The 15503-nt window shown below is 47.8% G+C and overlaps 1 protein-coding gene across 6 annotated transcripts in view; it reads right to left on the bottom strand.

Moving 5' to 3' along the window:
* Positions 1 to 15503, bottom strand: part of KLC4 (kinesin light chain 4) — a 74294-nt gene that overhangs the window by 20401 nt on the left and 38390 nt on the right. For 4 of the 6 annotated variants that reach the window (XM_063123946.1, XM_063123950.1, XM_063123948.1 and 1 more), the window contains exons 11-13: positions 8913 to 8980; positions 7432 to 7540; positions 4493 to 4651 (exon numbers count right to left, since the gene is read on the bottom strand). In XM_063123946.1, coding sequence (XP_062980016.1) covers positions 4493 to 4651; positions 7432 to 7540; positions 8913 to 8980 — 336 coding nt within the window. The remainder of the gene's footprint in view (positions 1 to 4492; positions 4652 to 7431; positions 7541 to 8912; positions 8981 to 15503) is intronic. The other 2 variants (XM_063123949.1, XM_063123951.1) reach the window with 1 other exon arrangement.

Here is a 15503-nt window from a genome sequence, read left to right as displayed (position 1 = left end):
GGAAAACATGGGCGGGGACGGGGAGACCCTGCAGTCTCCACTTGGCACTTTCCTTCTTTGTCTCCCTGAACCTTCCGATCAAATTGGAGCAGCTGGGGAAAGGCAGAAAGGGAGGAGGACGGCGTAAGAGCGTCGGACCTAACGAAGCGCACGTACACCCACGGGAGTGCGAAGGAAAAGGCGTCTTCTGGGATTCAAGGCTGCCTGGGATGAAGCTTGAACAACGCCGTCAAACTCAGAGAGCCCTTTCCACCCTAGACTGGGAAACTCTGTGTGGCGCTGAGAATTCTGGGAAGTCGTCTAGGGAGCACACTCAATTCAGGCAGGGGGCCGGACAGGCCTGTGGGGCTTCACCATTGCTCCAGGCGTGTGATGCGGCTTCAGAGCGCGCATTTGAGGTGGCGACTGGGCGCGGGGCAACGCTATCTTCCAGAGGAGTTCGTCTGCCTTTGCCTGACTTTCTCTATAAGGAACTGTCCAAGGAACTTTGTGGTTTCCCCAGAACGAAGTTTGAAAACTGCTGGACTCGTAGAATCATAGAATAGCAGAGTTGGAAGGGGCCTACAAGGCCATCGAGTCCAACCCCCTGCTCAATGCAGGAATCCACCCTAAAGCATCCCCGACAGATGGTTGTCCAGCTGCCTCTTGAATGCTTTTAGTGTGGGAGAGACCACAACCTCCCTAGGTAACTGATTCCATTGTTGTACTGCTCTAACAGCCAGGAAGTTTTTCCTGATGTCCAGCTGGAATCTGGCTTCCTTTAACTTGAGCCCATTATTCCATGTCCTGCACTCTGGGAGGATTGAGAAGAGATCCTGGCCCTCCTCTGTGTGACTTTAACTGGACTTTAATATTTTTAGGACGGAATTCTACACATGTTTTGACACACACAAAAAGTCCTACAACTCCCAGCATGCTGGGAGTTGTAGGACTTTTTTATCTGTGGAAACATGATAGGCTTCCTCCCTTAATGTTTCAACTCGAGGGAACGGATCAGCTGGGGTCGACAGTTTTGTGTCTATTTCAGGCAGCGTCACTTCAAGCCACGGGCCAATTGCCGTGTGTGTGTGTGCGTGTGTCAGCAGTGAGCTCTGGCCTTTCTCGGCTGCTGCACCTTAGCCTGTCCATCTATACCTTGCCAGAAGAGGGTAGTTTGCCATTCTCTGAGGACACTGCAGGACGGATATCCAACATGGATACTGCCTCCATTCAGCTGGAGAGAAAGTTCTTGTACAGGGATCCCCAACCTTTTTCGGGTCAGTGGACACATTTGGAATTTGGAGATGGTGTTGTGGGTGCTTTCACAAAATGGTTGCCGCTGGGCATCTAGCCCATTCATAAAATGGCGACCCTGGTGGGTATGGCTGGTCACAAAACATTCATTTCCCTGAAGGAAAACTGGTGGAACTAAAAGAAAAATAACTTGCTCAAGAACTGAATTACAAGGCCGAGGTAAAGTCTGAGCACTTAAATACAAAACTACTCTTTTGAACTTGGAGTAAAAGACAGCACTTCGCTTTGCAGCAAAGTCAGCTTCTCGATTAAAAAAAATTTTTTGGGGGTAAAAATCTTAAGGAATAAAATAACAATCAAGAGGGGCAGGGAGCCTGGTATGCACCAAGAGAGGTGTCCTTGGGTGCCTATGGGTCCCCATGTTGGAGACTGCGGCTCTGGCAGATCCCTGGCCTTGGCATTCTTTAAGGCTCAACCAGCTGCCCACAAACTTGATCATCTCGCAATCGGAGAGGGAAGGAGTCTTGGCACAAGGATGCAGCTTCCACAGCAAAAGGATGGCCACAAATGTAAGGCTACCACCGCACTGCAGACGCACAGGATGGAGGCTAACGGCAGAGGGAACCACTACTGAAATCCCTGGTCATTCCCTAGGGTTGAAGCTCACACTAAAGCCTGGAGAACAGATTGCTCTAAAAAGATGAGGGAAATGGAATAGCACTCAACAAAGGGGAACCCTGATCACAGCTTGCAAGGGACACTAGCCCAATAATGAAGACAAACAGAACATTTAAAGAGCTGGGGTAGGGCAGTTTGAAAGCATCCTCTCCATGTTAAAATACAAAATGTCCCTTGTGTGTGTCCTGAGGCAAACTCTGAAAAACTTGTTCTGCAGATTTGCAGATTTTTGCAGTGGGGGCCTATTAGCTAGTACCCGTGACATCATCGACCCACGTCTCCCTACAATCCCTGGAGTAGCTTTGCAGCCATATTTTTTAAATGTACACAATTTTTGTTATGAAACAAAGATTGAAAGCATGTATGTATGAATGCATATATGTGTTTCTTTTAAAGGTAAACCGTCTACCCGAGGAGAGGGGGCAAGACTGACAGGTACTCATTCCACTAGGTAGAATGCAATGCAAGTCTGAAATAATGCAAGATCTGAATGCAAGGCAACATCCGAAATGCAAGTTGCAAAGCTGGAATGACACTATGGGTGGAAGGGCCCACTATGATTGCTGTTGAAATATCCCGTCTGTCTTCACTCTGAGAGGGAAGTGTCGTTCTTTGAGGAAGCAAAGAACAGAATCCAGGTCTTTAGGATCTGGAGTTTTACGCACTCCTATCTCCCAGGGCTTGTAGGGTCTCCCATGTGTTCGCTTTTGAAGGGTTTCTCCACTGGCTGCTTGCTAGGTACAATCCACAATCAAGACGGCAAGACACCTTGGTGCTGATTGGCTGTCATGGCAATTCGCTCATGAGAAGTGGGGAATGGAGAAGCACATGCAGGCAAGTGGACAGCAGAACAGAATAGAGGGCGAAGAGTTAGTGAGCGATGGAGGAAGTGCATGTTAAACAAAGTGTAGGAACAATGGGTGGTCACTATCTCCCCATCCTCAACTTAGGTCAGACGCCTGGCTGCTCACTATGTCTTATGAAGAATCCCAGAGAAACAAGTCGATTTGTGGCTACATCACAGGAGGCAGCACACTGCATTCTCGTGTCCTTCCTCAACTCAGAGTTATATGTGCTACAGTGCCAAAGCCTGAGCCCACCTCCCTGAGCTGGAAGGAGAGAAAAGACCACCAAAAGGGGAAGGAGGAGATCAGGGAAACAAATTCGGCTTGTTTTTCACAGAGGCCTGATTTCATCCAGCACAACTTATTAATAACTTGGACATAGTGATGTGGTCACTAGGAGCAGGTCAAATTCTTTTTCAAGGGCTGAAATCTCTTGGGACCTGTTCCTGACCAGAGAGAGATCCCTCAAGACCACCCAGCCCAAAGCCTCCAATCATTCGCTTTGGCAATGTGCTGTGTATCTGAACACGTTGATGATCAGCCAAGGGTCAGCAGAAACTCGAGAGAAGGGCAGAGTAGGAAGAACCTGCCCCATAGGTGTAGTTCATACATAACGCTAACCCATGACTTATTTAACTAATGGTTTGTTGAAATCTGGTCTGCCATGATGTGTGAATGCAGCCACATTAACAAACCATGTTAACCATGAACAACCTGGAAAGAGAATCCATGGTTTGTTTTTGGGTTGTGAACTCTGGACTATTTAAAGCATGGATTGTCGTTACGGGCAAAATAAGAGCTGTGGGTTGTTTTGCTAGGCTACAAAGGCAGCAGGCAAGAAAAAAATCAGCCGCTCTAAATATCAGTACTGCAGCGCCGCAAAGGCATTTAGGATACATGGAGGGAATGGATGATGATGATGATGATGATAATAATAATAATAATAAATTTATTTGTTACCCGCCTCTCCCTCTGTTTGGAGGAGGGAAGCAAACAACTCAGTGATTGATAAAACAATAGTCTGTCAGACAAACCTTGGGTAGAATAACAAACTATGGGTTAGATAAACCATGGGTTAGCATTATGGGCAAACTGGGACACATGCTTCTACAAAAATGCAGGTAGGTGTGAGTGTCACTTTCTTGCTTTCATCATTTTGAGAAAGATCCTTCTTTACACATTCATTCCACCACCTCTTGATACATCCTTTCAGTCACTCAAAACCACACACACGCCACGCACCTCTGTTTTACCTATGGGGAACACCATGCCCAGGACAGAGCCAAAGCACTTTGGGTTCTCCCTTTGAGAGCAAAGTTATCTCCCAGAAGTGGAAACAACCTCCTTTCTCCCTCCCCCCCACACCTCCCCCTCCCTGCAGCAGATATGGGGAGAGCAGCACTGTGGGCTATTAGCAGAGAAGACCAAAGTGCCTAAGATTAGTTGCTTTTGCGCTTTCTTTCCAAATTATGTATTAAAAAGGCCCAGCTGTTCTGAGCAAGTGGCAGGAACTCGCTGGAAAGAGCTCACTTCCTGGGTCTGGCTAACTGGCAATAAGAGGAGTGGGCGGGGGGCGGGGAGCATGCGGAGGATGAATGAAGGTGGGGCATGCCACGACAAGCCATCAGCTCCCTGAGATGGCAGGGGGCAGCATTTGAACACAGAACTCAGGGAGTTGCTGCCCTCTGCCTCTCTTGGCTGGACTAGGCAGCTCTTGATGGTGGACTTGTACTTACCCCGTTCCATTCCACGCCCATACTCACTTCCTCGCTACCATCTGTGGCGTTCTCATATTTGACGCTGCCCCCCAGGCTGTCTCGGCTCCTCCTCCTCTCAGAGCCGTCACCCTCTTTCAGAATCTCCACCACCTTGGTCTGGTTAATAGGGTCAGTGCCCTGCAAGGCGACAAAACACCAATCGAAACGGGAGGTAAGAGTCAGGGCTTGACCTCAGCAAGGGAAACACAGAGTTCCCCCGGCCATTGCTACAGAGCCAGGAATATTCCATGTGCTGCGACGAGCCAACCCAAATTCGGAAACACGGAAACATTTGCCCATTCAGACAATGAAATCCTGGCTTCATAAGGAAGGATACCTACAAGTTTTGTGCATCCACATGCTGCCCTTTCGTACCTACTTCGCGCCTCCCTTTGCACGAGTGAGTAAACAAGCCAGGAAGCGGCATTTAACCCTAACTTCCTGTTAGGCCTGAATCAGGAAAGTATGCTTAATGGCTTCTAAACAAGCCAGGAACCCTATGCCAACTTTAAACCATGGCTTGAAATAGCGTCTTCTAAAGAAGCCAGGAATCACTGCTATCCAGTTCGCACATACGGTTATCTGTGGCTTCCTGGTTTCCTCGCTTGCACAGGGAGAGGAGCAAATGGTTGACGTCTGGGTGTCTTACACCTGTGCGTATCCTGGGTTGAGCCAGGCCGTTGTGTGGCATGTTTGAATTATGGCTCATCACGAACACACAAGGCCCAAGGGACCTAACAGAACTGCACAATGAACTGAAATGGGAATTTTCCGGGGTTCTGTAGACTGATATGGGGATTGATATGATTATCACTGATATGGTTGGCATATTTATTTATTTATTTATTTGTTGATTACATTTCTATACTGCCCAAAAGCTGAAGCTTTCTGGGCAATTCACAAAAATGATATAATACTTGCAAATGGTATGTATGCAATAGTTACAAATGTTTTGCATGCACTTCCTTTATAATTTAATGCATACCATCAATTGTGCTTTGTATATCATACATATACAGACAGACGGAGAGGCGGGTAACAAATAAATATATTATTATTACTATTATTATTATTTCATTGATCTAGTGCAGTTCTGTTAGGTTCCTTGCACCTTGTGTGTTTGTGTTGAACTATTCTTGGGGAATCTTGTATTTTTGTTTTGTTTTGGACTGCTTAAATTGCATTCATTAATAAACATTAAGGAATTTGCATATATTTGCTTATTTGACATAATCTAGTCCAATTCATGGGGATGAGCATGGAGCAATAGAACGCAACAATATTTCTTTTGCTTTCCTCCAGACATTTCCCACACATCTTCATAGCCACAGCTGCTAGGAACTGGCTTTAAAATATAAAAGAAGTAACCCAAGTTCTTCGGAAGTCTGCAGTTGGCTTCAAAACCCTGCATTTTAACAACCCAGCGGTGAATGCAAGAACATAGGAAGAAACCTTATGCTGAGACAGACCACTGGTCCATTTAGCCCAGTATTGTCAGCTCTGACTGGCAGCGGCTCCCCAGAGTTTCAGGCAGGATTCTTTCCTTGCTCTACCTGGAGAAGCCGGGGATTAAACCTGCGACCTTCTGCTTATAAAGCATGTGCTCTATCACAGTGAGCTATGACCCCTCTGTGGAATGCGGTTAGCCTAGCTCACCTCCTAGTGACAACAAAATGGAGCACCAGGAAGAGGAATCGAGAATGTTAAAAAAAACACAACAAGCTGCAATAAATTAATAAATAAATATCACAGCATTCCTGAGCATGGAATGGATGAACCCACCCTGTTCATCCGGCTCTGTTCCGAGGAGCCAGGCCAGATGAAGGCTCGGCAAAGCCATTAGCATAGCCAGGGGAACTACACTCTTTCTGGAGGCCCCACAGAGTGTGCGTTGCCTCACACACACACCCCTCGCCAATCAGGGCCTTAAAGGCCCTCTTAATGCAAGGTTAAGAGGGCCTTTAAGGCCTGGTTGGTGAGGGGGTGGAGGTATTTTCCCCCACTGCATTAATGATGGCCACCATTATTAGCAGGGGAAAAAGACAAAGGGGGCGCAGTCAGGGCAGAACTGCGCCTGACTGCTCTTGAAAGCTCGAAAGCAGTTGGCCGCGGGCCTGTCCTGGCGCTGGGCACATCCACCTGGGCCCATGAGGGCCGGACGTGGAGGCATCCGCTGCTCTTGTGTGCCCAGGTGGATTTTCGCCCCAACGCTATTCCCAAGACTCTTCCATTCTTGTCTCTGGGTCACCGTGCTGTGGGGTCCTACCAAAGGCAGAGCACGAACCTGCACAAATTCATTGCAATAGGTAGGACGCAGATTTGCATAATGCTATTTTGCTAATTAGAACTTTCCGGAAGTGCCACTGAGCGCTTGAGGGGGAATGTGAAACCAGCCATTTCTGTCCAATTCCTGATTTTTGCTGAACAAGGAGAAGAATTCTACAAAATTAGAGAGGTAAGATTTTCTAGCTAAAGTCACTCCTTCCTGCAGTGAACAGGGTTGGGGGCTTGGACTCGATGGCCTACATGGCCCCTTCCAACTCCACACCTCTATGATAAAATAAAGAGGTGTGACTTTCCGACAAAAGTCACACTGACTACAACTGGCCACATCACTACTACCACAAGGATCCATAAAGGCATTTTACATTTTTAATAACAACCAGATCCCTGATCTAAGGTTCAGGATCGCCAAATCAATCAAAATTCTAATGTCCCAACATACCATACTTTTGCTTTCTTGTCCCCATGCTTCCCATTCCACCAGGGGTACGGTACCTGTGGCCCTCCTACAACCCCCATCATTCCTGACCGCAGGCCGCGCTGGCAAGGGCTGATGGGAGTTGGAGTCCAACAACACCTGGGGGCCCACAAGTCCTTCACCCCTGCATTACACCAGCAGTTGTTCCTGGGCTTACCTGTCTCCTGGAACGCAGGACACACTCTTCCAAGGTTTCTGCAGCCTCCAGTTTGCCCTGACGCTTGTACAGTGCGCCCAGGTTCCGCAGGGTGGTGTTCACCGTGGGGCTGAGAGAGACAAAGAATGTGCAGGACTGAGGCAAAGGGTCCTTGCTTACATTTGCAACACCTTGATCACTGAGCCACCCTTCTATTGATCTGTCGGGGATGCTTTAGGGTGGATTCCTGCATTGAGCAGGGGGTTGGACTCGATGGCCTTGTAGGCCCCTTCCAACTCTGCTAGTCTATGATTCTATGATTCATTATTCCGTTTCTATCCTGCCTTTTTCCCTCTTGTGAGGAACCCAAGGCGGCTTACATGGTCCTCCTCCTCTCCATTTTAAAGTCACAACAACCCTGGGAGGGAGATTAGGCCGAGAATCAGTGACCAGCCCCAAATCACCCAGTGAGCTTCATGGCCGAGTGGGGACAAGAACCTGGATTTCACGAGTCCCAGCCCAACACTCTAACCGCTACACCATACCAGCTCCCTTGTCTACAACTCCCACTTCTTCCTACACTGAAACAGCAAAACTAAACAGCTACTCCCTACTACCATATATTAGAGACTCTCCAATCACACAAGACATTTCAGGGTAAGAGTTACTTGTCCTTTGCTATGAAACTATGGTTCGCTAGCTGAGTCGGTGCAGAGTAGCATTAGGAGTAGAAACTGGATCGCCTCCTTTGGCTTCCCTTGATTCCCTTGCCTATGGGGTGCTCCTTAAAGGAGCAGCTCTAGCGCTAGGCAGAATGAGGCAGCTACCCCAGGCTACGGACACGGGGAGGCTGTGGCGGTGGCTGCCTCAAACGGTAAATGCTGGGGGTGCGTTGTGGTGGTGGCTGCCCTCTGCTCTTCCCGAGCCCCCCCCCCCAGCTGTAACTAGCCACCCGAGCCGACAATGGCAATCCTTGCCTGTGTCTGGCCTAGCTCTCTTCTCCCAACACGACACAGACAGTGCCACTGGGGAAGGCTTCTGACTGAGAAGGCAGAAAGGTAGCTAAGCCCAGGCCATGCGCGCCAACAGGAGTCGCGCGTGCTGCTGCCACTGTTTTCTTGCAGCAAGCAAGCGGGCGGAGCTGCGTGGCAACTCCGCCTGCTCCCCCTAAACTATCCGGCAGCCCTGAAGGGCAGTAGAGAAGCCTCTCCCAATCTGGGGTGCTTCAGATATGTTGGACCAGAAATCCCACACATCTGGAGCACCAGGCTGGGGAAAGCTGCAGCAGAGGATGCTGTCCCGTGGCCCTTCTGATCCGCGTCTGCCCCATGCCTCTTCCCCCGCCTCCTTGGCTTCATCTCACTCCCTTGTTCCTTTTCGTCTGTGCCCTTGTGCTTCTCGCTGGCTTCAGCAGAAGTTTGTCCTGTGAGCGGAAAACTAGAGCCGCAGAAAGAGCAATATCAAAGAAGGATGGGGACCCCTGACAGATGGCCGCACCTTACCTGCTGACTTTGCAGGCCTTATACCAGCCACCATACTCTGCATAGGGGCTGTCTTCTCTGTGCTTGCTCTGGAAGAGAGGTAGGGCAAGGGGGAGAGAAGAAAAGGCAACGTTAGAATAGCAGAAGCACTAGCGCAGAAAAGGGCCATAGCTAGAGCATCTGTCTCCTTTTGCAGGCCTAGTAGAGATAAACAGGTTATAAATTGGTCTCGATTACCTTGTAGCCATGCAGGATCCCACGCTGGTGTATTTTGAGACTATAGACATACAGACAACCACTAGAACGATCAATAGATTTTGTTACAGAATTTGACCGGCTTCCTTTTTAAATTACTTTTAAAGGACGGCTGCCCCAGTGTCTGTATGCAAAGACATGTCATGAGAACATTATCTGGCTAAGCCACAAATACGAGAGCTAGCAGAGCAGCTTCTAGGATTGTAGAGTTTGCTGGTCTGTGGTCAACCCGGACACAAAGATAAGCGTGTATGAATGTGGACACAGGCAGTAACCAGCAAAGGAGAGACCTTACAAGCAATCCATACAAGTGAACTCCCTTAAGCAGTGACGAAAATCCTCATCAAACTGACAAAAGAGTAGGTTTCTCACACATAAGAAGGGCCCTGCTGGCTCAGCTCAAAGACCTGTCCATTACAGCATTCTCTTCACACCAAATGCCCGTGGGAAGCCCAGAAGCAGGACATGAATGTAGAAACATTGTCCTGTTTGTGTTCCCCAGCGCACTGCCTCCAATACTGGAGGAAACACATAGTCATAATGCCTACTAGTGACTGATAGCTTTATCCTCCATGAATTCATCCAACCCCTTTCTAAATCCCCATCCAAATTATCAGTCTTCACTACATCTTGTGGTAGCGAATTCAATAGCTTGACTCCGTGCTGGGTGATAGAAGTGCTTCCTTTCGTCTGTCCTAAATCTCCCACCATTCAACTTCATGGGATGACCCCAGGCTGTAGTCGTACTCTCATAATACTAGAACCCGCAGTCATCTTGCGGTAGCAAATGCCATAATTTGACTGGGCGCTATGTGAAGAAACGCTCTTTTCTCCCACAATATGAGAACCAGGAGGTCATCTAATGAAGCTGAATGGTGTAGACAAAAGGAAGTATTTCTTAACCCAACACATTGTCAAAACTATGACCCCAAAATGAAGTCATAGTCTACTTTCTCCAGACCATGCATAATTTTATGCAAATTATACAGCATTACATTAAAATGTATAGTTTAGAAGTGTCTCCTTCCCCACGTTTGCCATTTTTCTAAACAGAAACCAAATGCCAGACTCCAGGACTTTGTCCGGTGTATGACCCCACTCCGAAGAGCCACATTCTTGGCTTGCAACAACTTCCCATTGGAATGGTGCCCAATCATTGCCATTTTTTTCTGCCCCTTCAGCATTCTCTGGGGCAGTCTGCCAAGGCCCAGGACTTCAGTTCAGTCATTAGTTCCCCAGGCTTAGAAGAACTTCCCCATTAAAAACAAATCGCTTCAGAGAAGGAGGTTCTCCACCGGACAATTCCCAGGCAGGCGCAATATCTGGGGAGTTCCCACCTGCTAATGCTGGGAAATATTTAAGTGCTCAATGGGTTGGAGAAGTTGGCTGGGTAAGGAAGCTGCCTTAGGCTGAGTCAGACCATTGGTCCATTTAGCTTAGTATTGTCAACACTGACTAGCAGCGGGTCTCCAGGGTTTCAGGCAGGGGTCTTGTCTGGCCCCACTAGGAGATGCTGGGGATTGAACCTGGGACCTTCTGCATGTAAAGGATGTGCTCTACCACTGAGCTATGGCCCTTGCCACACTATGTGCTGCATTCCATGCTAACGCATCACCAGGTTGTCACAAAGCTAGGTGACCATCAAACCCCAGTTTGGGGGATGGAGTTAGAAGCCCATGGGAGACAAGGACTTGGTTGTCCTTAATGGGTCCATCCATCACGTGGACTTCTCATTACTGGGACAAAGAGGTGCCCAAATGACGAGTCAAAGGGGGGTTTAATCATGCCATGTTTTTTCCTCTTGGTTTTAGATCCAGTTAAAATTGTACTGTGCATTTCAATTAGTGCTGGTGTCCAACAATAATGGGCAGGACACATTTTCTGCCTATCATAAGATATTCAATTCAGGCTCGTTTTAGTACACGCTTTGGTGGCACTCCGCATGAGGACTGTATGGTAGACCATTACTGCATAGGTGATAACCTCTTATATCAGCCGTCTCCAACCTTGTGCCCTCCAGATGTTTTGGACTAGAACTCCCAGGATTCCTTACCATTGGCCATGCTGGCTGGAGCTGATGGGATTTAAAGTCCAAAACATCTGGAAGGCACCAGGTTGGGGAAGGTGGGCTTACAGGTTCCACAGCTTTCCCCACATAAACTGACCTAGATATCAGCCACCTCTATCTAGCTCAAGCACTGCAGCTGTAAAGGGGGATCAGTGCCTAACATTTCAGTGCAAGGCACAGAGATGGATTCGCAGCCAAGCACAGGCTTTGGGGGCATTTTTAGGTCAGAATGGTGAGGGCCACTGTCACTTGGGCAGGGGTGGAGAAGAACCGTGGTCTTTAACTGAACAAGAGTCCCTGATCTTAGGCTCTCAAGTTCCCAGCATTTCTCAAGTTTGTTAGCTGCTACTTTGTGAGTAGCTCCTTTAATTGCACAAGGGCTTTCCTAGGCAAGGCGGCACTGTAAATGTCAGGCTTGGCTGTGACCTTCTCCCCTGGAAGCAGAGTTCATCTGCACGCTCATCTGTATATATTTAGGAGTCAGTCCCACACAAACTACAGCAGGGGTGGGCAACTTGTGACCCTCCAGATGTTTAGGCTTACATTTCCAATTGGCCCTAGCCAGCATGAACAATGAAGAATGATGGAAGGTGTAAGCCCAAACATCTGGGGAGGCCCAACTTGCCTGCCATTACACTACAGCCTAAACCTGATTTCCTCTTGTATGACAGTCCATGACCCATCCTCTAAGGCAGCTGATGGATTTTGAGCTGCAACTGTCTTCATAGTTTTGAGCTGAATCTTTCTTCATAATAAATGCCATCTTTCTGCCTCGCGGAATTCTGTTCTCCTTCCCAATGGCCACACAATATCATGGAGATCCTAAGCTTTTAAGCAAGAGGATTAGAGCTTATTTCTAGCATGGAGCATCCTCTTAACCCCACAAAAGGGATGCTAGCCATTACTATCCAATTTATTCCCCCACCCCACCCCCAAATGTTGGACTCGAAGGCCTTGTAGGCTCCTTCCAACTCTGCTTTTCTATGATTCTATGTCCCACTGCCCAGTATGTGCCACAGGTAATGCATGGAAGTGGCCCAAGTCCATTCAGAGGAAGGTGACCAAAGACTGTAATCCTATGCACTTACTTGAGAGTAAGACCCACTGTGTTATTGCAGAGTAGACATGCATGGATTGGGCTGCTACTATGCTATATGGATAAAATATTTTAAAAATGTGAAAAAAGCAATGCGCCAGCAAGATTAATTTTATCCCTTTTAATAGCATGAGAATGACACAAGACACCAAAAATGCCAGTGGAAAAGGACAACATTAGAGAGAATGGAAACCAAGTGAATGAATACATTACGGAGGAGAAGCTCCTTATTCCAACAACAACAACAACGTCGTCACCGTATGATCTCACCCCTCTCCATTGTGTGGAAAAGTCCTCCCTGTTTTGTCATTCTGGAAAGCTCCAGCTCACTTCTGCATTTCGAGAAAAGCTGATGTAACTCAGCAGTTAAAGAACATGTTATTCACGGGGGAAGTCCACAGTTCACATCTCAGTTTAGCCATTGGCTTACTGGTTTGTCTAAGGCCACTCTTACTTTCTCAGCCCACCCCCTCTCTCCTTGTCCCATAGGGGGATTACTGACCTACCCAGAAGGCTTGGGGATTACTGCAGACACGTGCAACTTCGAGCACTTGGCATTCCTCTAGGATGATCCACCCCCCACCGCAAGTATTATTCGGCAAGGTTCTCTACAAAGCAAGAGCAACGCTTGTACCAGTTCCTGCAAACTCATTCACTTGGTGTCTTCCCAATTTCATTTAGCAAATGAGCACCAGTCCTCACACTTTACAGAAGCAATGAGCTTGCTGGTTATACATCTGTAATTGCAAAGGTGGTAAGTCCTGTAATGTAGGAAGGGTGCTTGTAACCATGCAAGGTCACATAGTGCATGGGTGCCAGAAAGCCCCAAAGAGCCACACAGCTCAGACAGTTGCCCACTGTGCGTAAAGTATTCACTTTATAGTATTTGCTACTTCATTCATATTTGGGGAAGGACCTTAGCAGAGTGGAGCACATCTGTTGCATGCAGAAGGTCCCAGGTTCAATGCCTGGCACTGCTAGGTAAGAGAACCAACGAGCAGGTGATGGGAAAGACCTCTGCTCAAGCCTCTGGAGTGCTGTTGCCTGACAGAGTAGGCAATACTGAGGTGGATGGACCAATGGCCTGACCTAGTAAAAGGCAGCTTCCTATGTACAAGGATGTAAATGGCCAGCACACTTGCTGCCAAAAGTGTGAATTGGGCCTTAGTGACCAACTTAAGCATGTGCTCGCTGAGTTAAGGAACTGGGAGGGCAAAGAGTTTAGATCTTACATGCCAGCTTCTTCAGTCACTTTCCCCAGTGTCCAGGGGTACAGCTGTCCAAGATGTAGGGCCTGTTCAGAAGGCACTTCGAACCCTGCCGGTAAAGGCTTTTGGTTAAGCGGCAGGGTTTAAGGTGTCTTGTGCGATGTGTTTTGCTAAACCCTGCTCCCTCACTAACCACTGTTGGACCGTCCGTAGCAGGTTTAGTGGCTCTAACCATGGCTTAAAGTGTTGTGTGCGACAGCACAGTTTGTGGTTAGTGCTAACCCCAGCAAACCACAGCTTTGCTAACCACAGAGCTTGAAGTGCTGTCTGAACAAGCCTGTAGAGTCACGGAGGGGGTCAGAACAACCACACTAGAAGAAGTGGCCCAGGGAAGGAAGAAACTGCAGGAAAGAGTCAGGTGGGATCAGGTCCCCAAAGTTCTGAGCTCAGGCATAAGGACTTTCCCCCGCTCCAATTCGCTTTCAAGAGCTCCCTGCCTGCCCACCACCTCCTGATGTGCTTCCTGAGTTCACTTCCAGTTGCTTCCTGCTTGGAACTCAAGACTGTATGCAAAATTTTGTAGCTGAAAACCAGTGCACTGCAGGGTCCCCCCCCCACCCACCCGGTGAATATGACAAGAAACAAAGAAACGAGAGAGAGAAAGGCTTGATAGAAAGAAAAGTACCTAGAATTAAAATGATTGAGAGGGAGGAAGGCGAAGCCTTCTAGTGCGAAACCAGAAAAGATACAAAAACACACAAGGCAGGGAATGGAACCCAAAATCAGTACCCAAAGGGTCAGGATAAGGCTTCTGGCCTAGAGAGGAGTTAATTTTGGCCCCAAAAGGCTAAGGATGACATCTCTCATTCAAACCAAGTGGTGACCAGCTGGCTTCTTCTGAGCTCAGGATCCAGGTGCAAAACCAAGTGAAAGCTGCCTAGCCAACTTTCCAGGAAGGAAGTGACCCAGGTTGCTCTTAATTTCAGCCCCTGACATGACCCCCATCATGGGAGTCAGATTTCCTGGCCAACAGTATCCAAGGTAGTAGATAGGAATATAAATTCCACCGAGAACCGCAGATTCTCCGAGGGTCAGGAGCAATGAACTGCATCTCTCACCCCTTGCTTCTCACTCCTTCCAGTGCACGTGCTGGTAACTTCGAGGCTTGACTTCTGCAATGCGCTGCACATAGGGCTACTTTTGTGCTTAGTTCGGAAACGTCAACTAGTGCAAAATATGGTAGCCAGGTTGGTCACTGGTATATCTAGGGGTGACTATATTACACCAGCTTTAAAATAACTCCACTGGCTGCCAATTAGTTTCCGGGCAAGGTATGAACTGTTGGTTATTGTTTTTAAAGCCCTACAAGGTTTGGGTCCAAGTTACCTGCGGGATCGCCTTCTCCCGTACAATCCGCCCTGCACACTCAGGTCCTCTGGGAAGAATTTACTCCAGTCAGCAAAAACTAGGCTGACAACTGTTACCCAGAGGACCTTCTCTTCTGCCACTCCCAGACTGTGGAATGGCCTGCTGGGAGAGATTCGTCAACTTAACAGTCTTGAGGAATTTAAGAAAGCCATAAAGACTGATCTCTTCCGGCAGGCCCTACCCAGTTGAATTTTAAGAATGCCTTTTAATAATGTGCTGCATTTTAATAATGTATAGTTTTATATGTTTTTAATCAACTATATGTATTTTATGGTGTTTTGTATTTGTGTTGTACCCCACCTCGATCCAGAGGGAGAGGCGGGTAAGATATATATAACAATGTATTCCACACAATGACATTTAGCAAGCCTGGTAGTAACAGGCCGATATAATTAAACAATGTATTCCACACAAGGACATTTAGCAAGCCTCGTAGTAACAGGCCAAAAAGTACTAACACCCTCTTCATCCAAGTTATAATGTGCCCCACGTTTGGGAAACAGACTGAGATACAAGAGCCCAGGAAACAGGCATCAGGTCAGGTTTGTATGAACAGG

This window comes from Elgaria multicarinata, chromosome 4, assembly GCF_023053635.1.
Source record: "Elgaria multicarinata webbii isolate HBS135686 ecotype San Diego chromosome 4, rElgMul1.1.pri, whole genome shotgun sequence".
NCBI classification, from domain to species: Eukaryota; Metazoa; Chordata; class Lepidosauria; order Squamata; family Anguidae; genus Elgaria; species Elgaria multicarinata.
This window is presented reverse-complemented; position numbering and strand designations above follow the sequence as displayed.